Source organism: Xylocopa sonorina, unplaced genomic scaffold (assembly GCF_050948175.1).
Source record: "Xylocopa sonorina isolate GNS202 unplaced genomic scaffold, iyXylSono1_principal scaffold0014, whole genome shotgun sequence".
NCBI lineage: Eukaryota > Metazoa > Arthropoda > Insecta > Hymenoptera > Apidae > Xylocopa > Xylocopa sonorina.
In genome coordinates this window covers 2,434,163-2,461,975 of record NW_027490090.1, presented here as the reverse complement: position 1 = coordinate 2,461,975, position 27,813 = coordinate 2,434,163, and the positions used below count along the sequence as shown (strand labels likewise).

At 46.4% G+C, this 27,813-nt stretch overlaps 3 protein-coding genes across 3 annotated transcripts in view; 1 reads left to right on the top strand and 2 right to left on the bottom strand.

Moving 5' to 3' along the window:
• The window catches only part of LOC143431891 (uncharacterized), a gene marked incomplete at its 5' end in the record, with an annotated part of 76,322 nt that extends 74,709 nt beyond the window's left edge, over positions 1-1,613 (bottom strand). Inside the window, one exon of the mRNA XM_076908868.1 lies at positions 1,292-1,613. Coding sequence (XP_076764983.1) covers positions 1,305-1,613 — 309 coding nt within the window. The remainder of the gene's footprint in view (positions 1-1,291) is intronic.
• LOC143431888 (zinc transporter foi-like) overlaps positions 1-27,813 on the top strand; it is a 93,967-nt gene that overhangs the window by 60,078 nt on the left and 6,076 nt on the right. The gene's annotated exons all lie outside the window — the stretch shown is intronic.
• LOC143431887 (uncharacterized) lies at positions 1,607-26,048 on the bottom strand. The gene is made up of 17 exons (XM_076908863.1): positions 26,017-26,048; positions 23,154-23,302; positions 21,144-21,256; positions 15,441-15,867; positions 14,295-14,657; positions 13,685-14,064; positions 11,878-12,084; positions 10,738-11,107; positions 9,449-9,538; positions 8,609-8,825; positions 8,117-8,384; positions 7,697-8,044; positions 7,508-7,631; positions 7,288-7,432; positions 4,628-4,817; positions 2,305-2,325; positions 1,607-1,847 (listed from the first exon to the last, which is right to left on the bottom strand). Exons 1-17 carry the CDS (start codon positions 26,031-26,033, stop codon positions 1,614-1,616), a joined length of 3,663 nt encoding a protein of 1,220 aa, XP_076764978.1. The 5' UTR covers positions 26,034-26,048; the 3' UTR covers positions 1,607-1,613.

Below are 27,813 nucleotides of genomic sequence, written 5' to 3'. Positions count from 1 at the left end.
GTGAGCCTCCAAATTCGAACAACAGTCTTTACAATCAAGTTCAAAGTATTCACTTTCTTAGTTCTCTTCGTCGAAATTCTCGATGCAGTGGACAGAGGTACGATAGAAAGAGTTTTGAAATTTTGGGTTTGGCAGCAAATTCTTTTACGAACCGAGGGCAAAACAGTGTCTCGTTTATACGGATCGTCTCCGTAATAATTTAGGCGATTCGCTTTGTACTCGCAGTAGTATCATCAGCAGAGTTGATTGTACTGTTCCCAATCACAAATGTGTATATCTCATTGACGAATAGTGTAATTTATCCTTTATACATCGCGTATTACTTTCCTATTATATAGATTCTGTACTTTTTACACGCGATCAAGTATTATCATACCTTCCACAATGATGAAAAATTAACTATATCCGAGGGACTGTAACTCCAAGCTTATTTCATAATCAAGGAACAATTCAATTAACCAAGTTATAGACTTCTCCAACGATTCTCAAATTTGTTGCCGTTGATACTACTGGCGGAAATCGCAAGAATAACTTTATTATTATTAATATTATTATTATTATTACTATTATTATTATTATTATTATTATTATTATTCTTACTATTATTATTATTATTATTATTATTATTATTATTATTATTATGTTCACGATGTCGTTTAAGCGCTATAAAAAACTGGTCCTGGATATGATGCGATTGCGATTCACTTTGGATCGTTTCGTGGGATTAAAAATGATGAATCGAAACGAGATTAACGGTCTCGTTGTCGTTGGGTTTAAAACACACCGAGTGTTTTAACGCCAACACGAGCAGACAATGTCCAGGACTACTTGGTGTAAAGTAATTTTCATGCGATACATTCAATTTCTCCTTGATTATATCACAAAGTGAACGTTCGGAATAGGTGCTTTCTACTCTTATATGTCCCCATAGGCACAGCAGGTTCCCTCGTCCAGGTTCTCCAATCGTAGTGGAATTATTTCGGCCGTAATCTTTGCTACGAAACGATGCGTGTTAACCCTTTCATCAACTGGTACCACTAGACACGTGAATTTTAATCTTCGTATAGGTAAACACCGAGTGGAAAGTTAGTAGTATATCGGAAAGAAAATATTTTTATGATAGAAAACGACGATTGATCGGTGAAAGGGTTAAAAATCGTTTCTAGTCAACTCGCGTTCCAAGCTAAATCACAGTTCCTTCCTCCGATACCGTACCGTAACGTCTGTCTAATTACGCTGGCCACTTTTGCGGCGACTATTATCAAAGAAAATAGTTAGTCGCGTAAGAAACGCGTTCGAACCGATTAAGCTAGATAAGTCCTAGGGCTCGTCTTTGGATTGCCGGCGTCGTCTTTGGTGGTAGACGACCACGCTTCCTCGGCCAGGCTACCGTACCTCTGAACACCCGGAAACGGCGGCCCGGTGCTCTGCGGCGAGTAATAACCGCCCTTCAGCTGATAGTAATTACCAGTTTGCTGGTATTGATACTGTTCGCCCGGTAGAACGTTGCTGTACCCGGAATAGGAGCCGTACTGCGAAGAAGAGTACGACGAGGAGTATCCCCGCTCGCTGAGGCTCCGATAAGGCCCCGGATGTTGGGGCCTACCCTCTTGTCAAACGGGCGTGCTTACCGCTGCGCTCGTTACGTAATCGATGTCGCCTATGCTTTTCACCCTACGGTGTCTCTTGTTCCCGGTGATGGGTCTTGGAGGTAACTGCGGCGGTGGCGGTGAATTGCTGCGCGCGCTGCTCATGTACTGGCTGGCCAGACTTCCGGTATCCGACGACGACGATGGCGAGGCCTTCTCGCTCCTCGGTCGTAGGCCGAACGCTCTGCTCAACGATCCCTGTCGAGGGGTGGAATTTTTTATTCGATTAATCGCCTCTCTCTCTCTCTCTCTCTCTCTCTCTTTTAGTATCATTCGACGGTATTTCTAATCTGTGGATCTCGACTTCTTCGAGAGGACGATGCTACGAGCAAATTATTAGCTACCGGGGTGTGTCCAAGATGCCGGGTGAAACGGGGTCTGTGAACTTTCTATCGCGTACACTTTCGAAACACTTCCGTTCGAACATCGTTTCTAGCCAACGCAACACACTAATTACACGACGCGATCGCATTTCCAACAAAAGCAGTGGAAACTAAACTAGGTAGAAACGAAAGATTGGCTAACGGGGAGGAACAACTACTACCTAAACTATGGCTAAGAGGAGGAGTCCAACAGAAAAGTAGTGAATAATCGTGGCTACGTAAAGTGTGATGCAAGGAAACAAAAGTATACCCAAATAGACATGATCGCATACCTGTGAGCTCTTCCACGACAACTAGTAAGGGATGAAACAAGGCGGATTAAGAACCCACATTGTGAATTCCACATTGAAATCATCGGTTTATATTTACAACAATGGCTCGTTACTGTTATAATCAATATATATATAGCCGGGTTGCTAAAAATCGAGCGTTTTCACACTCTACTTTTTATATTATTATCAACTCTGTTTTTACTTTTTATTATGCGAATAATCCGCGAAAGTTAACGTACGCGAAAAAAGGAGAGCGTGATAAACGATCGATGCTTTTTATGTACAGTGTTTACAGTGCAACGGCGATACAATCGGCCTCGCGAAAGGAATTTGGTGCTCGACAGCCGAGGATAGCGTTTAGGAATCGCGATATTTTTTAATCGTAGTTCATCGAGCTTTTCACCGAATGAAATTGGAATAATTATTTCAAATAAAAACTGAACGAGCGACGAATATTTTCAACGAACGATACAATGGAGGGAGGGAGCGAGCCATAGGGGAGTAAAGAAGCAAAGGAGGGACCTGCTGCTCTAGCATCGAAACGTACGATAGACACAGATTTGTTTTATTCGCAGTTCGATGAATTACGAAAGTAAAATATACGCATTTTCTGCGAACGTCGCGAATAATGATAATTAATCAAGTTTCACGAGTAGATGATCATCAAGCAGAGGAAGAGGATTTCGTGACTGTTTCTCTAATTCCTACATGGTAGTATAATTATAATCTCAGTCTTTGTTATTTTTCTTTCCTACGGTAGTTTGTTTTGCAAGAAACTCTCGACAATTTTCGTGTGCCAAGTGGAAAAAATAACGTTGTTTCTCGTGCTCGTCGGACCGACGACGAAAATCTGTCGCGACTCTTTTTTCCCCCCTATTTTCGAAGTCCGTACGATCGAGGTCGAGATCCATGAGAATCGTCTACATTTCAGCGGAGTGTCCACCAAACGATTCTTCTAATCGTACAGATTACACAGGTTAGATATTATATAGGTTTGATTATTTCGAGGCACTTCGCTAAAATCTAGATATCCGAGGTCGACGAGAGGACATCCGTCCGAGCGTTCGAGTACCTAGAGGATGCCTCCGAGCGATGAATATCTAACTATAATATGCTCCTCTCGTTGAATTTAGAGAACGTGTAAGAGCAACCGTCGTTCCCTTTACACGTTCCTTCGAGACAACTATTATACGTTCCTCGAATTTCCTCCAATTTCCTCGAGGACATCGAATCGACTGTTTCCAAGCGGAACGATCTCCGCGTGCAAGAATTCATTCCCGTGATTCCAACGAGATCCATAGAGGAAATTTCGGAGGAGAGACGAGACTCGTCGTCTCCGGGGGCTCCTACGGCGATAGAGAGGTGTACAAATGTGGCGGAAGAAACGATCAGTTGATCGATACAAATCTAGATACCTATACGTATATATAAATATATACATATATACCGAACCTTTTTCAAGTAAAGAAGACTGCAGGTCTGCGACGATCCACAGGATGCAAGGATAATGATTAACGTTAGGTCGGGCGCATAGCTCACAGCTTTTAACCCTTATCGCGTTAAGATTCAGTCACACTTGTGTAGTTATAGAATAACCACTTTACTTTCTGCCTCCCTCGTTTAATCCGTTTCCCCACTGGATCCTATTTGATTCGTTGTCGTTTCAAACATTTCATCTATATCTACAAAGTGTACGCTACCTTTCGATAAGGATTAAATTTATCGGGAATATATCTATATATATATATATATATATATATGTATATATATAATTATACATTTAAATGGAGAATCCTGTTTCTCTCGATGAAAATACTGCGCGAGCGTCCTTACCCAAGCGATGCCATGCAGTCGTGCAAATGAGAAATGAAATAAATAAAAAAACAAAAAAGAAAAAGAAACAAAATAAAGCGAATATGTACAAGAGAAGTAACGAGAAATTAACACGTGACGATATTTTAGTAATGTGCCAGTGTAAACTTGTGGCCAGCGGAAGCTCGAATTGCTTCGTGTCGAAGAATCGTCATCGATGACTGATACTTTCGAATGTGTTATGTACGAATAATGTTAGATGGGTCTCGTGTAAGATTTAGAGAGAGATTATGAGATATTACGATGCGAAATAGGATGGAAAAATAATAAATAATAATAAGAAAGACTCTCTCTTGTTACTCTTTGAAACATATCGCAATTTGAAAAAGCTCAGAAAATGGAGCAAAGGACGGAAGAAAAGAAAGAGAATTATCACCGAGTTCCCGGTGCGGGTGGTGAATGGACCACCGATGGAAGACCAAGGTGTCTTTGAATCTATACGGTACGTTACCCTGAGGCTGGATCTGCGTCTATCGACCGTGCCCGAGTGATTGGCCGTCATATGCAGCGCGGACAGGGAGCTCTGGTGGTGCTGGAGATGCAACGCCCTGCTTCCACGACCGAGGCTACCGCCTGCGCTCACTGTGCTCATCGGACGACCTCCGCCGGTGCTGTTCCTCGGGACCACCTCCAGCTGACTTCTACGCACACGCACACCACGCTTCATGCACGCTTTTCCGCGTACACGCGTCCTCACCCGCTTATACGCACACGACTTGGTGACACCGCGGACACACACACGTTCGGCACGTATTGCAGCGAACCTCTCTCCCGCTTTTACCTTTCTCCAATTTTCTCAATTTTCATCATTTTCGTTTTCCACTGCCAACACCGAACAGATGCGAGGCTAGAGTTCATGGGGGGGTTCTCTATGGGCTAGCGGATGTGTTTGTTTGCGAGTTTCTGGTTTAACATTCTTTTCTCGAGAGCAGGAGGTGCTAATCACTGATCGGGGACTGATTGCAAATCGTAGAATTTGAAAATGTTGCTAAATCATACAAGTAATTTCTACACAAGGTGATCGTAACACAAGTTTGAACGGCAGAGTACACCGATTGGATGGAGTGTTCGGGGGTACAATTGAAATTGGTTCGACCTCGTTTTAGCACACCACGATTACTATAGTACTTGGCAAATTGAACAGTGGCTCGCTGCAGGTGCTCGACAATAGAGAATGATATATGTATCATCATAATGAATATCTAGTTACAACATAAATATACATACACAAGCATTTTGTGCACCATCGATAATAGAGAGAGAATGTATACGTTTACTGGACGCCAAAATGCGCAGGGGTCGTTCACGGGGGATCGACCGAGGCGCATCGTCAGAGGCTGGTCAGTCGATTGGAATAAACACCGAACAGTAATAAATGTAAATATCAAAGTTGGCAAATCAGAAAAAGATAAAAGGAACCATAATGCATACTGGTATAATCCATGATACGAAAGACGATACTCGATTGAACCAGACGGAATCTTTAAGAAGATCTAATTCGATAAAAGGGGCGAATATACTTTGGTCATGGATTACACCAGAGTTACTAATATTAACGTGTGCTGTACATAGCGCAGTGCAGTGCAGGCAGCAGCTGTGGGCTACGGCTCAGCTATGAGAGGCATTACCGATGGATCCGCGATCGAGTGGACTGCAGACCCAGCGTATCGCTGCGGTGCCGAGAACAATGTTATCAATAAGAATAATTCCATCGAGTATACTGCATATGTTTGTATATGTACATTATGTCGAGACTGTACTGTACTGTACTGTATATACGTGTGTGTATTCCCGATATATCCAAGTATGGCGTGTGTATCACGGATGAGTACTTACATACTAGTCGTACACACTAGCCGTAAGCGATCTCGACTACCCTGCTCCGTTCCTTAAACGGGTCGTTTCGTCCAGTCGAGATTGCTCGGACCAGTACGCGCACGTATTATCCCTTTTCTCTCTCTCTCTCTCTCTCTCTCTCTCTCTCTCTCTCTCTCTCTCTCTGTCTTTCATCTTATCTCACGGCATCGTAATGTCTGTCGTTCTCGTCTCCTATTCGGATTTCGTAAAGGTCTTTGCGATGCGTACGACGTTCAAATGTGTTGGAGTTTGTCGAAACGAACTGCTACTTGCGGTTAATTTTAAATCGAGATTAAGAAAGAGGTTAATTTGATGTAATCGAAACGAGTAAACTTAGATTCATACAAGTAGCCAACCGTTCCGAGAAATTGAAATTTACTGGTTATGCTTTCTACTTTTTCCCCGCTTTATATATTGTTAATCGCATTATTACCACGACTGAATCGTAAATTGGACTATTTACAATTTCCCTAATAAATAACCCCTATTAAAAAATGGTTCGAGAGAAGCGGAAAATTTTCACATCTACCTTAGCGTATGGTATCGATGCACATTAATTTTTTAAATTTGCCGTTATTATGTACAATCCTCGAGAAATCGGATGTATGTATATCATATCGGTTAAATTCTAATATCATTTCTCGAATGTGCGTATCAACGAATAGACCGACAGGTAGAAATCCTGAAAAAGGGAGACTCATCGAGTCGATTCTGTATAATAATATGTAACAACAACAACGTCCCTATAAAGCTAAATATTTACGAACGTTTCTTCACTGATAATTACTACAAAATTGTTCAGGATTAGAGAAATTTGCCGCGTACTCGCGTTTTGATTCTTATGCGTGCAAACGTGTGTAATAGTTACGTATCCCTTCGCGTAGATAATTGACAATATTTCAGTGATAATTTCTGAAAATACTCTACCGTTTCTTTTTTTTATGTAAGCGAAATCGATGCGTTTATCGCTACCAAGCGGCGTATCTCTAAACTGTACTGATTCGAAACGTCTGCTCGGCTTAAAATCGAGTGCGAGCCGACTAATAATCTGTGAATACTGTGAATACCGGCAGTTAAATATTTTTCGTTTCTTTCGCGTCGGTCGTGGAAAGAATTATTAAAATGAGAACTCGAAGACGAAGGATGAACCGTGTTATATAGACATCGATCCCGTTTTGCCGAACGGGAAACGACGTTTGTGTCGATTAGTGAGCGTTGTCCAATGGTGCCTCTGGATGATAGTAGACTGAGTACCTTGCTGGAACGACGAGTGTTTCCAATTCGGCGGTGAGATGCCGTCTGATCATGTGTTTAGCTGGTGGTATACCCAGAGCTGTGGCCATGGTGTCCCCGGTGAAGGAAGGCTCTAACACGACCAGCGCACCGTGCACACCGGAATCTGTATTATACAATAGATTAAACGTTGTGGCTCGTCAAAGCGTCATAAGTAACATTTTATGATCTAATAGAATACCTTTCAAGTTCTCCGCGTATTCGGTCAGATCGATATTCTTCGCCCACCGAATAAACCTCTGATTCGTCCAAACCAGAGGATCCGTATCCACTTGTTCGCACTGGTGTCTTCTAATTGCTAGTGCCTATTACAATATTTCAGTGTTTCGTACATCTACACGATATAATAATATGCTGTAGAAATGTTTACCTGACGATCGTAGTTTAACATTCGCAGGAGATGAATTCCGTGAACGATGCTAGCCTGATGAAATTTCCTGGTCACGCCGAGCAGCTTCTCGAGTTCCTTTTTACTAAGATGATCGAGCATCCGCGCGTCTACCATGTTGGTTGCGAAACTCTCCGAGTATTGCGCGAGTCCAAGATCAGGCAACCATTCAGAGCTGACCCAAGTGTGACCCAATTGAGCGATACACGGATATCGAACGAGACTCGGATGTCGATGCTCCTCGATGGCTAAACGAAGCTTTTTCCTGTGGAGAGGGTGCGTCACCCCGAGTCCAGCTTCCAACTCGGCGTCGCTTAGCTCCAGCAAAACCTAACCGTGCATCGTAAATATGCTTTTGCTACGAGAAACTAAATGCGAAATTCGCATCGCCGAGTCACTCACTTTTCCAGACTTTACGTTCTCAGCGCACCGTGGACCGTACTGCGGCATGCCAAGGGCAACCTCCAGCCACGCTAAAACCGTCGGTGCCCTCCATCGTTCCATAGGCACGGATGCGGCTTCCCTGAGTAAACGGAGCTTCTCAGCGTAGCCTTCCTCCGTAAGCGGCGACCATGACCTATAGGGATCGAAGCCGTCGGAGCCCTCGTTGCTTCCGCTTCCGCCGCTCGAGTTGTTTGCTGCCTTTCGATGCCGCGTACGGGCAAACACTCTGTAAATCGACGCGAACAAACTGTCTTTGAGCTAAGAAGATGTTATACACCGCTGTGGGGAAGCAGCAAGGTTCCAAACTAAACATTTCTTTCGAGCAGTTGATCTTGTTACTCGTCTATCGAAAATAATCTATCTAAAAATAAGGAAATTTCAATGCGCCGGTACGATTTTAAGAGCCACTGCTCTGATCGATTCTCAATGCGTAACGAATGCCGTCTTCACCTAGAAATGGAACCCCAAGTGCCGCCGCGTGTCGCGGAGGATCGCGAATGCGCAGCTGGTGCCGCGACAGGCGGATTCTGCTTGTTCCTCCTCGGCTCGGACTCCAACGGGCTGGACAATTGCTCGACCGATCTCGACAAAGAGGAATTGTCCATCGACCTGGAGAATGCGTTCAGAGGTGACAGTGTCGGGCTACAGTCTTTCGGCGTTGTCGCAGCTGAAAAATATCAATGATAACGCGACGGTCAGTTGAGCAAGTTCACCAGGTTGTGTTCCTTTCGATGGTAGATTAGTGGTGATCGACCCGATACACACCCCATCCGGTATACTTTGCAACATTCGATGCAACATAAAGAACATACATCGTACCGTTGGCTATATTTCCGAATTTGCTGGATCACCTAGAAATCGGATGATACGCGCAATGCCATGTTAGTAATGTTAGATCACAAACCGCGAACGTACATTCTCGCTCGTCTCGCGTACACGGACGTTGTACCCTGATGTAAAATAGTTTTGACCGCTCCAACACGTGCATGCGCATGCATCGGCCACACAATAGACAATTAACCGATTGTCGGGACGAAATCACGGCATAATGGAGCTTTACTTTATACTAATTACTGTTCGTCCAGTCGAATGGACAAATAAACGAATAACGCACAGGCAGAGTAGCGATTCCCGCGATCAATGACGGCTGATTATTCGCGAAGCAACCACCCGAATAAGGGAACGATTATGCATACAAACGCACGAATTACACGAATTACAAAATTACTTTAGAGAACTTATCGAAACGGAAAGGAGACGACGATCGACGACTTATGTTTGGACACTTACACTGATACATGTGGGATGGTGCAATGGAGGAAACCACGGAGATGCTGTCCATGTCGAGAACGCCTCCCTCGACTGCGATTGTCGGTGTGCCTGCGCGGAAATATATAAGTGAAAGAAAAAAAAAGAAAAAAAAAAGTATGCGCGACCTTACTTTTTCGTGTGTATTTACTTGTAGAGGGTGGAGGGAGAGAAAAGAAACGAGAAAATGCGTGTAGATGGGAACGTTGCTTGAATTCTTTAAAACGCTTTCAAAACGCTAGTAACGCTTCTCGAGCTACCTGTTTGTTCTTTATGTTGCACATCGCAATTGCAATCAGTGCATTATCATACACGCACCGATTTTGCATAAGGTAACAGATATACGTATGCGTGCAATTCTAATAGAGTTTAGAACGTTTCCAAAATTCTGCACGTATCCAACAAGCTTGAATATTTTCTGTAACAGCTAATTCAGGTTTCGTGATCACGCATCGCGATCATTGGCACGTACGTGGTGTTTGCCCTAAACCGAATCGATCAATCGGCTTCGAGATGCGCGGCCACGGGCATCGGTTTAACGAGTCGCCTACGTTCGACTAACATTCCTGGCTGATGGAACTTATCGTGCCGTTTTCTTTTCGTCTTTCCTTTTTTCTTCCCCCTCCTACCAACGGATGCGCTGTAATGTACTTTAACTAGCCGATTAATCTCGCCGCCCGTTGCACCTAAGCGCAAGAATCATCGCGTTCTGTCCACTCGACACTCCGATGAATAATAATGGCGATTGTATTATACGAGAGATAAATTTGCGGCCAGGAAGCTACTTTATTTCCCGTGGGTGAATCACAATGGAAAGATTTCTCCGTGATCGCGTTGAATAATGTAAAACATTATCAGGTGTAAATTTGACAGTGTACTAGAGCTTGCCGCTGTACTCTTTGCGTCGTCGAACACGTGACGTGTCATCGTTTAATTAAGTGCGCGAATCGAAAATTTTCCCGTGAAAAGCTGTGGGACACAACCCGACGAGAGAATGACTCTACATGAAAAAATAAATCGAAAATATACGATGAAACGTTTTCACAGGAAGCTCTGTTTTCGAGTAAATGACGTTTTTAAAATTTTAGAAGAGCACTTGGCTAATTGACAAATGAATGTATAATACGAGTGGTGCAATCAACGAGAGATTCTCGATTCACTGTTTTATGCACAATCACCCCTTGTCGATCGTACCACAAATACTTTATATCTTTTGTACCGCGCGCGAACAAACGAGACGAATAGCAATCTGAAATATTCGCGTTTCTTACCGTCCGTGGTGGAATCCGAAAGATTCCCACCCACGCTGGTGGCACCGCCGCTCTCCCTGTCGCTGGATCCTCGAACACCGCTGTCCGCGCTGCAACTTCCGCGATCGCCTGCCTGTCCACCGGAAGAGCCCACACCTGCTGCATTCCCGACGTTCCCAACAGTCACCCCTAACTCTGTGCTGCCTAACGGCGGTTGAGAGTTCATATGGGGTATGATACCGCAACCACCGCCGCCGCCACCGCCGCTGCTACTTCCGGCGCCCGGCGTCGCTGCCCCGTTCACGCTACCCCGCGGGAACGAGACTAAGGATTCCTGGTCGCTCAAGCAGATACCACCACCGCCACCTCTTTCGGCCAATTGACGTTGTAACTGAAAATCACAAATCGGCAGAAAATGAGCAAACAAGTGCAATGGAGATTCCGAATAACGATCACAGCGGTATCAGTTAATGGATCGTCAACGAGAAACTACGTAGGAGTGGAAATTTTGGGACGTACGTGACTCCCGGTCGACTTATCGAGGTAGCCCTCGAGCCATCAGTTTTAAACTCGTTAGCAGCGGCTCGTTTATGCACGGCGCTGAGGACAATTTCAGGGCTCAAAGCGAACCTACCCTCCGCGTAATTGCATGTGCGCGCAAAGAGGCGCTCCTTATCTAACCGCTCGTAATAACGTTACGTCGTTGCACTCTGTTTGCGCGATGTTTTCAAGTTCAATTCTGTACATTTCTGATCGTAGAGACAAAGTATGCAATTTAATTATTACCCATATCACCTCGCAAAATCAAGAGCAAAAATCCAGGTAACAAGGCCTCGAGGGCTAAACTTTGACGGAAGTGATACGCGGTGCCGCCCGGTTCTCCAGGAAGCCGAGTCAACGAATCGAGCAAACTAGTCCGGAAAGTTAAGCGAGGTGCGTTCTTCTGTTCCCTTTTTTTTGGGAGGGGGGGGGGGGGGGGGGGGGAACTGCGCTACTCTCTTGACAAAACACTTCAACTCCGTCCTGGTGAGGAGATTAAATTCATCAACTCGACTCCCCGTCGTGCACGATAATGTACGCGCGTTGGAGACAGCGCCGCTGACAGATAGGGGCGAAAAGCAGAGGGTGGAACTGAGAGAGAAAGAAAGAAAAGGGGCTCACCTCTTTTATAGTCGCGTGTGCGTGCGAGAGAGCGGCCTCTTTGTCGGCCAAACTAGCCGCGAGGCTGAGGCTTCGATCGGCCTCGTCCCTGGCAGCCCTTAAAAGACTCCAGCGTTCCCTTTCACGCTCGCGTTCGCGTTCCTCCGAAGGTATACCGACTCCTTGTTGCTGAAGGCGTCCCAAGTTCGCCTCGTTCTCTCGCATCCGCTGTAATCAACGGTCAAAGAGACCCATATCCGGGCAGTAATTCCACCCGAGACCACCACCGTTTAACAATGCATGCAACACACGCGCGCAAAAGTGTCAAAGAGCCTCCTTTGAAACCGGGGGAGCAACGCGTCCACCGCGGAACGGTGATTAAAACGTGAAGTAGAAGAGAGCGTAATTAGGCTGTGGGGAGGTCGCGATGGAATCGTTCCACGGAGTGTTTCGATTGATCGGGGGGATGGTTTACCATTTCTCTGCGTTCTCTGGTATTTCGTGGAGATTTGGGTACAAGGGTGGTTCGGGGTGGGTAGGTTTATTCGAGGAGGAGGGATTCTTTTATCGACACGATTACAACTTCAAAAATATTTGCAAACATCCTCAAGAATCTGCTGGATAATCGTAACAACCGATTTTCCCAAGGGTTTCTTCTGACTCCCTTTCTTTTTGCTTTTAAGACTCCGTGTTGTTACCCGATCGACAATGTGGTAACGCGATACAGGTGTGCAACTTGTCGTTCCACGTACAGGTGTCATGTACCTTCACCTATTAGCCGGTAGGATATCAGCTACGGAGAACTTAATCCACTTATCTCTCCCTCGGGCGCAAGGAAGTTCACGCTACGTATAACAGCCGTTGCTGTTCAGACCATGTAACAGATCGGTTAAACTTTGGGACAACGCGATTACTGCCACTCGAACGGGTCGGTCAGGTGTTGCCCGTTGGCAGGTCAACGTATTCGAGTTAAAAAACTATCGATGCATCGATGATTGCACGGCCCGGACCGCTGTCGCGTGGAAAATCGTGTGCGTGCACGTGTGAAGATGCACCGTGAAAAGTTTCGCCTCGCGTTTCTGTCCAAAATCTCGTCGAGTTTTAGCCAGTTTATCGACCGCGTGCTATAGGCAATTTTTTTTATAGGCAATGCGCGCGTTATGCGATTCATTCTACACAAGTGCATATAATATTCGCGACACGCACACGCGATTCTCATTTAACACGATCTTACAGTATCGATAAAACACCGTACTGGTACCGGAAACGGTGGCTCCGTTCCAGGCGATCCGTGATTATTTACGAAGGGGGATCGACGCGCGTTGTTCATTTACCGGAATTGGAATGACCAACGTTGCGTCGGGTCGTTCGCACCGGTGTCGCCGTTGCAGCGATAACGGTGTCGGGAAAATGAGAAATTCCAGCAAGTTTAATGAAAGTATTTAACAGGGAAAATTGCTGTCTCGCGTACCAGGGCCTTGTCCCGGTCTGCGAACGCGAGGTGACGCAGGCAACGAGAAAATTGAAACGCATTTCGTCCGGTGTTCGTTAAATAAATTTTTTCCTCCGACTTTACGAGTTATTTCCCCTTCGACTAATAACGCCACGTTGTACCAGCATTAATCTATTTAAGAAAGAGTAAAGGGAGGGAATTGTTTCAAACGTTGAACGTGTTTCGGTTGGATTTAATTCCATCTCTTAGCATAATTACCGGGGAAAGTTAAATCCTGTTGGCTTTTAGGATGGACGGGGTGGAAAAGAAGGGAACTCTTTTCGATCCGCGAGAAGATTTGTAGAAACGTTCGAATAGCCTGAAGAAGATAATTACCCGTTCGTAGTTTCTAATAAAGTCTCGTAGCTCCTTTTCCTTATCCTCGAGGGTGCCGTAAAGTGCCTTCATCTGATTGAGGAGATCGAACTTTTCGGCCTTGAGCCTTTTGCGATCGGCCTTAAGGGCCTGTAGAGTTTCTTTGGCGTGTTGCAGTTCCACCTCGAGGGCAACGAATCGCGCCTCCTCCTCTTGCGCGGCATCCTCCGAGCCAACTTCGCCCCGTGCCGCTCCGGTGACTAGCAATCGTCTCAATCTCGCCACTTCCGCCACCAGACGTTCGTTCTCCAGCCGGAGTCGTCGCGTGCTGGCCAACTCCACCGATCCGGTGCCACCGTGAATGTTTGATAGCCTGGACGCTACCAACGGATCACCGATCCCTGCGAAGGAAACACAATCTACGTTGCGTTACACCGTCGCTCGACCAGAGAGCATTTATCTCGAGTTCAGCCCCGTTCAGTTCCGTGGAATCGTCAGAAATGTAGCCAAGTCGTTGAGAATCGGGGAGAATCGCGCGAACGTTGAATTTACGGCGAGGGCCGGTGTGAGGCGGAGGGAGAGAAGGGTTTGAAAGGGAAGGGCTTTTATAATTAAATGCCGGGTTACCCACCCAGGGAATTAGTCGGCGACGAGGGTCTGCTGCCTGGGGCCGGTCCAGGTGGTTCATTGTCCTCGTCGACTCTCACCTCGCCGTCCACCAGATTCTTGTCGATGTCCTTGTCGTGGTCGTTCATTTCCTTGCCGGATCGCAAGGAATTCGCGGTCGATATGCGAAGTCGTTCTACGCTGGATCGGTCGGCGCCGCCGCGATGGAAGAAGCCTCTGTTGCCGGTACCACGATCGGGGCTGGCACTTCCGGAACGGGAGTCCACGCTACCGCCCGAACCGCCGAGCCGTGTTTTCTCGAGGGCTGCTGCGAACGGCCGTCGTGCTTTCTCGCTCGGGCTGCGGCTTGGAGAGCCATTCCGTTTTTCTGCAAGCGAACGTTTCGTGTAAGACGTAGAGTGAGGCCACGCGTGAAAGTCGACGCTTCGAATAATTACGGTGGAAAGTGTTTTCGAATTATTTGATTAGTAACATTAAATAATGATAATGTTGTGATAACGATCATAACTGTGTATATAATGTGACGTATAATTTGATCATTAAAATTTTCCACTTCTCTGAAGATGGATCTTTGAAATTCTTAGATTATTTTCTTTCCTTATGATAATCGATCTTGGGATCAATTAGTTTCGTACATTGCACGAAACATTGCATGGAAGCGTGTTGGAAAAGTATTGTTTCCAGAAATAATGGCGAATGGTTCGGTAGCAGTCCCAACCTGTTTTACAAGTTGCAGAGAAAATGGTGACTCATGGATACTCGTAAAAGCGGGATTAGATATTACAACTACGAGACATATGAAATATATGTTTCGGTAAATCGAGATAAAGTTTTAACTTATTTAAAGTATGAACTATACACGAGTCAAACTTTTGAATTACCTTGTACTTGGTAAGACTTTCATACGAAGAGTTACGTGTGTCGCTAACATTTATGGGGTAACTTGGACATCACGCACGAATAGTTTCGTGTAATATTGCGCCAACAAATGAAAGCTTTTACATGACATTCTCTCATTCCGTATAGCCCGCGGCAGAATCGATACGTGTACGTATAGCATTTTCAACATTTTCGTTCGTACAGTTGGACGTGTATCTTCAATTTATATCCCATTCCCATATACCTCTATGCAAGTTTAAAAGTAAGTAACCTATGGGACTGGCTTTCCGATCGATGGGACTGGTCCTCTCCTTCCTGTCGACGGGGCTGGTCCTTTTATCGATGGGGCTGGCAGATTTGTCGCTCGCGGAGCTCCTCTTCTCCACCGGGCTGCTTCCGGCGCTGAGTCTCTTTCCCTCCTCCTGTGACTGTTGCTGCTGCGACTCGGCCGACTCTTGTCCGGGGCTACCAGCATTGCTCGTCGCGCTTCCGGTCGCGTTGTTGTTACTGTTACCAGCGACGGCCGTGTTGTTGCTGCCCACCGCCCCGTTGTTATTGTTCAACACCGCCGGCAATGCGCCGCGTACATCCCTTAACTCACCGCGAAGCGTGGCACACTCGCCCCTGGCACGTTCTAGCTCCCCGTCAAGCCGGGCGCCAGTCGCTGCGTTCTCCTCCACCATCACGCGAAATTTTGCCTGGAAACAGAAGAGCCAGTGGACGTTTGAACAAATTTTCGTAGAGGCCGGTGAAACCGATCGCAGGTTTCCTGGGTAAATTTTGGCGAACGTTAATCAAAAGTTTCCAGCGAATTTTTATCCCGGTGAAATGAAATAATGAACGCAACCCCTTATTTGCTCGAGAAACTCCCCCGCTGATGGAATCCGTGGAAGGGGATAAGGGGGTAAGTATTGAAAGTTCCGGCCAAGTTATGCACCGACGTTTCGCCAAGTTACAAACGTTAATGCGGCCCGCGGTAAAACGAACAAACACTGGCCGGAGATAAAAAGTTCGCCCCGACGAGAACCGTGCGATATTAATAAGCTCGCCGCGGCGGCCGCGGGACACGAATCTCATTGTAAGCCCTCCGTTCTACATGGCTCTTTCAAAAGCTGTTCGCGTCAGACGGGGAGTCGTAAACATCGCGATGTACCGATCAACGGAACGATCGATCGCACTTTCGCTTGGATAAGAGAACCGAGGACACGGGAGAGAAAGGGATGAACGAAGAGTCAAGTGGAGGAAAGGGGAGAGGACCACGTTGGCCAAGTTCCAGAGACACAAAAGGATAGCCGGTGAGAGGATAAAGGCATCGCGAACTTGTTGCGTTCCCAGAGGCGCCTTCCGTTTTCCCTTCATCGCGCAACCACATCGACGACCCTTACTCGCGCCCCTTTCACACCCGTCGATCGCTCGATCGTCGATACATTTCTGTTCGAGTGGGCCTGTACGGTATCTCTGCGATTTTGAGAATATCGGGAAAATCCTTAGCATAATAATTACAATCGGAGAACGTGGGCGTTGGAGTCAGGTGGGGTGATGGATCTGACTTTTACGAGATACTATTCTCATCTCGCGGTGAAACCCGCCATGAAATATGCATTACTTGAAGCATCTGCGATTTTTCACTCATATTGAATTACGCTGCTGCTGCTGCTGCTGCTGCTGCTGCTGCTGATGGTGTTGTCTCTCCTTATCACGGCTCCTATATGCGTACGCATGCACGTTCCATGCTATAACAGCTACTGAAACTTCCATCGTAACTTCTACGTACGTATTTATGTTAAAGGCAAAGCAAATGTGTTTGCTGAAAAATTGCTTAATCAAGTTAGGGTGGAGCTAATGACGTCGACTAAGCAAGCTGTCGGTGTCAAACAAAACCGTGCAAGGCGCAAACACCGGAGGAGCAACCAGACAAACCTAGCTTGCTTAGCTCGCTGCAACTTCATCACAATGGACGCTTTATCTATCCGAGGTACGTATGTGCGTCGTTGCACGAGCACGTAGAGTGTAGTCTAGCTGCCGGTCGTATATACACAGCCAGTTTGCTTCGACATATAGGTCAACGTTTCAGAGATTACATCCTTCATGGGGAATAAAAGGGGCGTTCGGGAGTTGGGGGTGAGCCGGTGGTGCGGTCGATGAGATCGACGTTATCGGAACGCTTCGGGTTGCTCTCCGATATCGTTTCACTGTTCTTTCCTTCTCGATAATTCCAGCCAGAACACGCGAAGAGCACGGTTGTACATATAAAGTACGAACGAATTTATGGCCATTCATAACCGCAGGGAGCTCACAGAATTAACAGCGACGTGGCTGCGTGACACGAAACAACAGGAAACGTGGACCGCCATTCTATTTAAATCATACGTCTCTTCTGGAGGCCCCGATGTAGGTCAAACTGAAATTACACACGACCAGGAACCCCATCTACTGCATTTCCCACAATCAACATTGCACGGCGCTTCAAGTATGCCATCCAGAAATGTTGGACAAAGGAAAAACTTGAACGAAAACTCTACGCGCGTAATAGCGACTGTCGCGATTAATCCAATTAATTAGTACCGACTTGATCTCTGACGCTAGCCATCGTCAAAGGCTTTCTTGTAAAAATGCTGAAAATTACTTGCGCTTCCAGACCCCTGTGCCATCGTCGCCGCCGCCATTTCCAATCCTCACGAGTCGCAATTAAAAAGCGATTCCAAATTAACGCGCGTAACTCCGTGCAAGCGTAGCATTAAACGACGCCCGGCCGTGCATCGCGAAAACAATTAAATCTCGAGCTCCTCTTTCAAGCGAACGTTTTTAGGGGTCGTCCAACCAACGGCCGCGACGAGTGCATTCATTACTGGGACGTTATAGCGGTTACGGAGCGGCGCCTGCACTTCTGTCTTACAGTTATTTCTGTCGAGCTTTCGTTCTTTCTCACCTTCACCTCCATTCACGCGTGCCTCTTCGGCGTCGCTTTCGTTTTACCCTCATTCTTCCGGGTTGGGGTTGTTCGGCGGTTCTTCCCTCTTTTCGATTCGCAGGGATCTTTTCTCATCCCCTCCACCCTCCCCCCTATCCAGTTGCATAAAATATTCTATACGTTTATCGCGTGCGACAATGCCAATTAGATCCGAAAATACTACTGACCTCGTTCTCGCGTGATCCACCGATTACACCGCGGTTGCACCGAGCCAAAGGGCTCGGGAACGTTTGGTGGAAGCTGCGAACAGGAGCGTGCCACTTTCGTAGGAATGCGACGCATCTGAACCAGCATTCGACGTGGAAAGCCGAGGGTCGCCGCCGGCCGGTTGTTAATTATAGACACGGGCGCATAATTTCGGCCGCGTTGAGTTTACATTCATCTGTCACGCTCTGAAAAGGTTCACTGCACCCGGCTACGCTACGGCACCGGCTGATACGGTACGTTTCGCGAATACGCAATTAAATGTTTCGCCGGTCGTGACTCTCCTCGCGCGGAGCCTTTGCCCTGCGAACGGCGCCGTCCTCTTTGATCTCCTCGCCTCTCCTCGCTCAACCCTTTAACCGGGGGCGAGTTATGACAGCAACCTAGCTGGCTGTACGTTTCCCTCCTATTTAACTATTAATTAACAGATAAATATAAATGAATGGAAAAAAAAAAAAAAAAAATAGTCGATCGAATACTTGGATAGGACCGCGTATTTTGAATGCAATAGAACCACCGATTGGTAGCGAGGTTGGCACTTTTCGGAAGCGGTTGTGCAACTTTCGCGTTCGATAAAGAGTGGGAAAGCAATTTGGCCGACCGCAACGCGGCGCCTCGTGAACGGAAAGAAAAGCCAGGCTACAAATTACTGGCGAAGCCCAAACTATACGTAAATTTCACGCTTTACTAGAATTTTCCGGGGCAACTGCGGCCGGGGAGGCAGACTGTGTAGTAAATTTCCGATAACGGTCCGCTTTTGAGTGCACGCTTGAACCTTCTCGCGCGAGGCGTAATGTTCGTTGGAGAAATAGTTTTATTTTCAACTGATTTTGAGAGACCTCGGAACTTATGAAAGAACGAAACACTATTTGCTTCTTTCGACGAGTGCAACGCGCCAACTTCCTGAAACATCTTGCGTATACAGGGCTTGAAGGAAAGTAAAGAGGAGACGGAGAGGAGGGAGACAAAAAGGAAAGGAAGGACACTCCATCCTGGGCCTGATAGTGGACTCGTTTTAGCGAGGTTACCTACTTGGCTGGCATGTACTTTGGGTGTGGGGGTAGTAAAGGCAGGCTAGAAAGTTATTATCCAGCTTGAGCGAGGACTTGCGAGAAACTATTTATGGTGTGATCTCTTCATTGTACATAGCAACGAGTATAGGAGGACTGCCATATACAGCGGGGGTCAAAAGTGAACGTAGATTTTACAAAAATAAATGTCACGACTACCATTGCACTAATAACTGCAACTAACAATCGAAATACAATTAGTAGCGCAGCGTGGAACGCAAAGTGGAGGTGCTTGTATCGCATTTGATTCCCTGTAGCAATTCACGAGGGAGGAATATATAGAGGGAGTAGGAGAGCCGCGAGTGGTTTTTTTTTCTCTTCGTGGCCTGATTCGACTCGCTTCACCGTTGGAAAAATAAGGGAATGCAAATTTCATTTCCGCGGAGTGTTCCGCGCGTCGGCGGACTCGTCGTGGATATGTTTCACGAGCGCGTACAGGGCCGGTGACGTTTCGCGAATTTTAGTTGAAATTAATTTCGTCACCATGCTCGTGTAACGTTATTACAAGTGGCATTACGCCGAACAAAAAGCCAAAGTGATTCACGCCAATTGAAGCGACGGCCGGACCCATAACTGGATAAATTAGCGCGTTTTAGCGCGCTTTGGTTTTCCGCGCGCCGAACGCCGATTTAATTACCCCGTTCATTTTTCGCTACGTGAAATTTCTTTCTAATCTTTGAAAGTCGAGAATTTATGCTCTTGTAGCGCATCATAACCCATATACTTGTGCACGACGCTTGTTTCTTAGGTACACACCCGTAGAACATAGTAATAAATATTAACCAGGGAAAATAGGGGTTCTCCGTGTAGGAGGGAAGTGGTTTCCGCCAGAGTCAGCGGTTCAGAAGTGGCTGCGATGCACAGGATGCATCCTAGAGTGCAAATGGAGTATAAAAATTTAAATGCACGATGCTCCCACGAATAAAGAGCCCACTCTCCCGTATACGGTTTCTGTGCTCGTGCTTACGCATATCCACGCGCGTAAACGCTGTTTGCATTGTTGTTTAGAATATTTCTCTCGCTGTGCGAACTGGTAAAATCTGTATAGATTTCATTCTGATTCATGCGCCCACTTACCGAAGCGGACGAGGGTTAGACGAAAAATGCAACATCAGGAGGGCATGATCCTTCCCTACCATCCCTTACTGTCCCCTTTTCTTCTATATTTTGCCGATGAATCATTCGTTCTCTCTTTCAAAGTAGAGTCGTCGCGTCGTCTGATCAGTGACTGTTCAATACTACTTGGAGCTGCCTTCGAAGAGAACACGCGCTACGGTAAGTCTCGCGTTTCTTAACAGATCTTATCTTATCCCTTTCGAATCGGCTTATGTCGAACACGAATCTGACAATTCGTTCGTCTGCCAGCCTCGGAACGACCTCGTGATGGATGACATTCTCTTCCGCGCGACAGAGTGTCCCACTGGGAATACGTATCTGGCTGTGGAAGGCTCCGTGGTCAAAAGGGGATTAATCCATTATGATCGGTGTTGAGGCACGCATAATACCCGCGTCGCGCGTTGGTTCACGTGCGTGAAAAATCGAATCTCGCGATCGCACCCCGTTGGTTTAATTCTTTTGTCTGTTCGCACGGCCCGAGTGTCGTCTGAATGCGACTGATAACGACCGACGATCCCAATTTTTAATCCCATATTTTCGCATTCAATTCTCGTTCTTTCCAGCTTCACCTTTCCCTTCTGCAGCGTTTCTATGTTAGTTTATAGAGCCTCACCTGTGCATCTGCAAGGATGCGTCGCATCAAAGCCAAGGTGGGGTGCGTTGTGAGGTCATCCTGGAGAGCAAGTGCTTCGCCTTCTTTGTTCAAGCGATTTAATGTGTTGAGAGCTGAAACAGAAAACGCGTGGTGAGAAGTAGCCGTTGGAATAAATATTAATACAATGTAAAATACAAGCTTCGCTTCCACAATCCATAATTCTTTATTTAACATAGAATACACTTGTAGGGTTCATTTCTACCTATTACGTAGGTACCCTAAACTAAATATACAATCAATGTTTCCTTTCTGTAGTATATAGTAGTTGTGTAGTACTGTAACGTGTACAAGTATCGAATCATTTCGATCCAAAAGATTCGGTCACTCCCTCGGATAAAAACAACCGTTTTCTCGGATGCTGCTGGTTTTTCACCTGTGATGCAACGCTGCGCGACGCTCGTAACTTCGACCCCCGATGGCGCGTCTCTCCCGAAATTACTATCCCGGTCAGGATTCATGGGATGCCCAGCTCGATCCGAGTCGACAAGATGGCCGACGGATTCTGACTCGTTCATCTAGCATTACCTTCGTCGAACTCGTCGCTGCGACGGGATTGTAATTGAATTCTGTGAGCACGGGTCTCGTGGCGCGAAGGTGGAAAGGCCCGAGGGGTGCCGGCAAACTGTTATCGACAAGTTCGCGAGAGCAGCTCGTTTCGGGTACAAGAGCAGATACGAGAGCACGCCGTTCCACGTCCACCACCCTTCTCCCCCTTCTCCGTCGTTGATAGATCGCGTTTGGACTTTCGAGTGTGCTTTGATATAGAACCATTGACTCGTTCAAATGGATTTCTAACGATCGTCCTACCTGCGATTTTATGACCGTTCGAAAACGAAAACTAAACTAGCGGCAAAGATCCCTCGCAACTTTGTTAGTCCAGCAATTGCTGGTGTTTGCGTTCATCACCAATCTTCCCCCCCATCTCCAACCCCTCCGCGCTGTAATTGCTCGAATTTGAAAATTAATTAAATCAGAACTTCTTATCTAGTCGTTTAATTGCCAGACTGCGCGCAACATCTCGACGAAAGGTGTAACGCGCGCGTCGTCCGAGACGCGAGCAGGGTGAACTTAACGCGATTAACCCGGTGAATTATTTGTTTCGCCGACCGAGGAGCGAAATGAAACCACCGTGAACGTTCGTCCGGGCGTCCGAGGACTAACTTGGCTCGAAGGGACTTGGCAATTTCCACGGGATAAAAATTTACGAGACGTCTATTAAATCTATTTTAATTAAGGAAGTTACGGGGTAATCGATTGAATCGAGTTTCGTTCGGACTTGAATAGATGAAACAGAGTAAACTGGTATCAACGCAAAAGAGATCGATCCGAGGATCGTAAATTTCTCGTTTCTGCGTAGGTAAGGTGCCCATGAAAAGGATCGGGTTACGACCGAGGTATGCGCATTAAAGCACACGAGGGACTTGCGTGAACTTACGGCGACCCCTTCAGCTGGTATGTATGTAGGTCTATGTGCAAACACGCGAGCGCGTCGAGTGCGCTTCCAGCACGAGGTCGCTATGAGACCAGCACGAAACCGCGAACGGGTTACTCTGACATACGGGATAGTCCGATATTACGCGGCCATACAGACACAGTCGACTATTCTTTACGATCTTCCGCGGGAAATGAAACCTATTCGATACGTCGGGAGCACAAAGTAAAGTCGAGGCAGTAGTTTTGTACAATTTCTAAATGAAAAGGTGGAGATGATTTTTAGAGACAGGAGGTTAATTCAGCATCAAAGGTTAAAATGAAACGCGAATAAAGCAGAGAAAAGTATGGGGGAACTAGAGACGATACCAATGTGTTTAGAAGCCATTTGTTAGCGGACTGGAGGGTATTTTCGAAGCCGGTTCTCCCGCATCCACTAGGTTATTGTGCTTTACAAAGTACCAACGACCAATCACCAAAAGAAGCCCCGTGTGCACCACGGCAATCCCCGTACCATTCGTTTCCCGCAAGACTCACCTTCCTCGAAGGGCTGCGCCCGTTTAGCGAACGCCCTCGAGAAAACGCCAGCCGGCTTCGAGGCCTCCACGCCGTTTTCTACGGCCGCGCTCATTTTTCCGAGTGGTCCTTCACGGAGCTTGTATCGCCGGGATGAGTGAAGGGACCATCTGAAATTTACGTTACACTCTACATCTTTGCTTAAACAGTCGCGAGAGCTTTACTAGGAATCTCCGTTCGGTGTTCGATTCTGTAACCTTCCGTTTACTTCTTCGCACGATTCTACAACTGTACACTTGATAATAAATTATTCATTTCTCGTTTTCGTACAGATCGTAGAGATAACAGTGAGAAAGTAAAGTTTTCCATGATTTCTACATTTTCATCGAACCGTACGATCTACGACAAGAACATCTGCAACACTTTTTCCCACACGCGTCACTCTTTCTCTCACACCTGACGTTTCGCGTGATCTTCGTTATCGCTCCGAATGAATCACCCTCCCAGTCACCCAACGATATTCTCGCGTTACGTCAAAACATACATAATATGCTACGATTAAATTAGAGTCACTTTTTAATTAACCGTAGATTATCTGATTATGGAGGAGAGATGACAAAGACGAAATTACCGCGCACGGTACAGTGGCACGGCGAAAGATTAAAAACAACAAAGGGTGAAATCCTGCGCAACACTGCATCGGAGGCTTTCCCTTTATGCACTCTGAATTACGCAGCGTTATATCTGCTCTGTTAATTACTACATCTTCGTAATTATTGGAAACATTTAACGCTTCGGTGGATATAAGTTTGTCACCACGGTGGACATTCTAAATCCATCGTGACAACGAGACCATTACGGCATCGTTCTCTTCGAGTAAATGCATTCATTAAGAGGGCGGCCGGTTACGCGAATCTACCGAGGACGATGATAAATTACGAATGTCGCGAGGCCATTAATCCTGAAATCATCCACGTCGAGGTGCTGAATCCGTGTGCAGAATACCGACCGGCACCGAGATTGCCCCGTTGCGTTCGTAGGTGGCTATCACCTCAGGATAGGACCGGAGGATAAAGCCAGTGTAATTTGTATTTACGAGCCACCGCAGGACCATTCTACGGTATCCTACTCGATGGACAGCGAACATCCCTTAAAAGACGCATCGATCGAACACCAGAGCAAAGCTACTCCCGAAGAAACGGGGCGGCCAGGATTCTTCGCGATACCGATACGTGCCTACAAAAGCTCGGCAACGAGGAACGAAACACATTCCGAACTTTGGAAATAGCCGAGTTCACCAACTTATTCCCAGTACACCATTAACAATTAATTACCGACCTATATATGTATATTTCCACATTGTACAGTCGTGGAAATAGGGCAGACCGTACAAAGGAAACTTTCCGTACACCCTCTTTATGACCCAGCTACGGAAGTTCGATCTTTTATGTAGAGTGTTCCCGTTGCGATACTCGGATGCAAAGGAAAATCGATCGCATCGAAATTCCACTGCCTTATTGCCAAAGTTCAGCGAAGCTAATCGCGTACTCTAACATTAAGTAGCGTGTACCGAGATACCCTGGAAAATTTATAGAGTTTCCTTATTCTTCGTTACAGGTGCATTATTATTACGCGCGACGAGGTGTACAACGTTCATGTAGATTTTAATGCATAGATACAACACAAGTATTATAAATTAGAGTCATTGGAAGATGGTGCGCGTCCATCCCTACTTAAGGCTCGTTTAGACGCGTCTAGTAATTTAATCGAGTGACGAGCAGCCACTTGCTGCTAAACGGATTAGTACATAGAAAGCAGATCCAGCTGCTTTTTCAGCTATAAGTGACAAGTAAAACGAACCTATGGAAAACGAGCTTAATAATTTGATAATTCGAAACGTACTAAAAGAAATGTATAAAAGTCACAAAGATAACTCTTAAGCTCCGCCAGTTGAAAGAAGAAAAAGCGGTGCCGATTCTTTCGACGGGGTTTCCTTTATACACCCTGAAGAGTTTTCAGTTCTCTATGCGACTGTTCCCGTCTCCGCGAAAACGTTACGCCGCAGCCAGAGAGAATGAACCGGAAAGGAACGCGGGGCGTGCGAGAAACTCGCGACCGCGGGTGCCGCCAGATACAAACGTAACGTAATAATAATTAGGCGGCTGGGTAGGCTAATTAACGTGAAAGCAGAAGAAACGGGAGAAAATACCTCGCCGTTTTGTCGACGATGGTTAAAGCGACTGTTTGCTCAACCTTCTCCATCCGGTTACATCTCGACGACTGTTTCTACGCCTACTGCTACACAATCGTTATCGTACACTATTGCGAATTCGTTTCGAGAGTGGACTCGAGCTCGATCGAATTCACGATCAGAGTGTTGTTCTTGATCAACCTGCTTGATTTATGTCGCACGAGAACAATAAGCGTTTGAACAATCTGTCTCGCACGAAAGAGCATTCAGGATGAGTCTTAACGGTGAAAACCGGACCGGAAGGATCGACGATCCGTGACCACTGGCACGACAATGAGAACGGTGCCCAAACCTCTTCCTTCTTCGCAGCAGCTAATACTGATAGTTCGAAAGCCTCTCTACAACCATCTTACTTTTAACATCACCAGCCAATCTAAGCGGATACATGATCGAAACAGATGTACCTAGATGCTAATATTAAATGTCACCTGCGGCTCGGTCGATGCACGATGTGACACGAACGATTTCCGGAGACCGTAAATTCAAAACGGAAGATTAGTGTCCATCGGGGGATGTTAAACTGCACAGACGTGCACCGTGATTGCAGGAAGCGGTGCACGTGACGCACAATGACGTGCGATATAGTTCGCGTCGAGTGGTACTACCTTCGCTGAATGTGAATATTGTACGAACCTGTTGTACGAGTTCATCACGCTGTCATACCAATCCGAGTTTCAATCTTTTTTACCGTTTCGTCGAAACCGAATGGCCAAAACCGCGGACCGATTTCTTTCTTTTCCTTACAGTAACTTCTCGAATACAATATGCCAGAATTTACAGAAAATTTCACTAAAAATGTCTTCTCGTTTCGGTATTCGAAACATCGGTGCCTTCGAAAGCGTCGCGTAGCCAAGTTAATTGCACACGCGACGTTTCTCGTTCGTCCATGACGCGGACAGAAGGTATTTAACGGAATTCAGCTATTCAAAGTGGAGAGAGAAAGGGAGACGTAAATGCAAATGGACAAACGTCGGGACGTACGACTAAAAGCAACGCGATGTTACCGAGCTAAAATTGAAGGATACCAGGGTAATGGATAACGCGCCGGTTGCGTCACATTCTCATCGCGGCATTGAAACGAAGCAAAAGTACCGTGGGCCATTTAAGGTACTTGTCTTCTCGCGTTCCCGTTCTACTCTAAAGATTGCTTCACCACCCTCACACCAACCAATAGTTCCTTCCCGGGTGAACGAACGTACGCGACACGATTTAAGACCTTGCCTTGTCATACATGTATATCGTAATCACGATTGATTGTGACATGTAACGATATAATACATTGGATTGTATCTTAGGTAATAAACATTATTCGTTCGCTGCTCGGAAAGAGTACAAGTATCAACAGTGAAAGCTTCGTAGGTACTGTTATAGTCGCGTAGTCTACCCTCACTCGGTAATACGTCCAAGAGTAGTAAGACAAAGTAAAAAAGAAAAGAAGAGAAGAGGAAAAAAGGAACGAGTGTAATGGTGCTTCTTACTGCGCAGAAAGTCTCGGCCGGATTCCACTCGGGTACATATCGATTTTTCGGTAGCGCGTATCCCAGAACACGTAGGTGCATCGCTGAGGCAGCGGTAAATTCTAATAAATATTTATTGCCCTATAAAGCGGCATGCAAATACGTGGACACGCGGCTGAATCTCGATTATCGAAACGCGCGTCAGCTTCCTCTCAGTTATCCGAACGTTCGACAACTTGTCTCGTCGAGTATGTTCGGCATCCGCTCCCTCCGTTTCGATTATTTAATTCCCGATTAAATAAGTAGATACCATCTTGTTCGAACCCCCTGTTCGCGTCTCGCAGCACATACGGCACGTATCGACCGCGATAAATCGTGAAATTACGTTAAGAGATGCGTCAACGTTGTTAAACTTCCACTCGAACTCGCCTTCGCTGAAGCGAAGATGACGTATTCGATTAACCGACAGTTTCGATACTCCCATATCGAATCGACGAGGCTACGCGTAATCAGGAAGAAACGAACAACGACAACCACGACACCCGGACGAAGAAAGTGACGCAAAGTATTCCAATAAAGAGCAAAGGAGGATGTTTCGCGACGTTTATCAGCTTGGACCTGGCGACGTGATCTAACGAGAGACAGAGAAGGGCGGAGCAAGAGAAAAGGGAGTATTAAAAGAACGAGAGAGACGAGGCTGAGGGAAGAAGTTGCCGGTGAACATTCCACGGCCCTCGACTTCGCGAAGGCTCGGCTCATCCAGAGCGGAATCGTTCCCACGGTACGCGAATCCGCTCGAAACACCGAGCCGGCACGCCGCTCCTCTCCAATCGTGTTTCCTCTCCACTTCCGTTCGCCCGTCCGTTCCTTAGCAATTATTCATTGAAACACGACTGCCGATGCGGAAACACAATTTAAAAGCGCGACACTTTCCGTCCACCCCGTTCTCGGCGAACGGCCGTTCGCTGCATGG

Bases quoted from the DNA above. Each gene is read 5' to 3' on its own strand.
- LOC143431887 (XM_076908863.1), bottom strand. The intron at 14,658-15,440 runs GTTACTTACTTT...GTTCGCTTGCAG, and splicing joins TCGGAAAGCCAGTCCCATAG to AAAAACGGAATGGCTCTCCA. The intron at 12,085-13,684 runs GTAATTATCTTC...CGTTGATTACAG, and splicing joins TTATTAGAAACTACGAACGG to CGGATGCGAGAGAACGAGGC.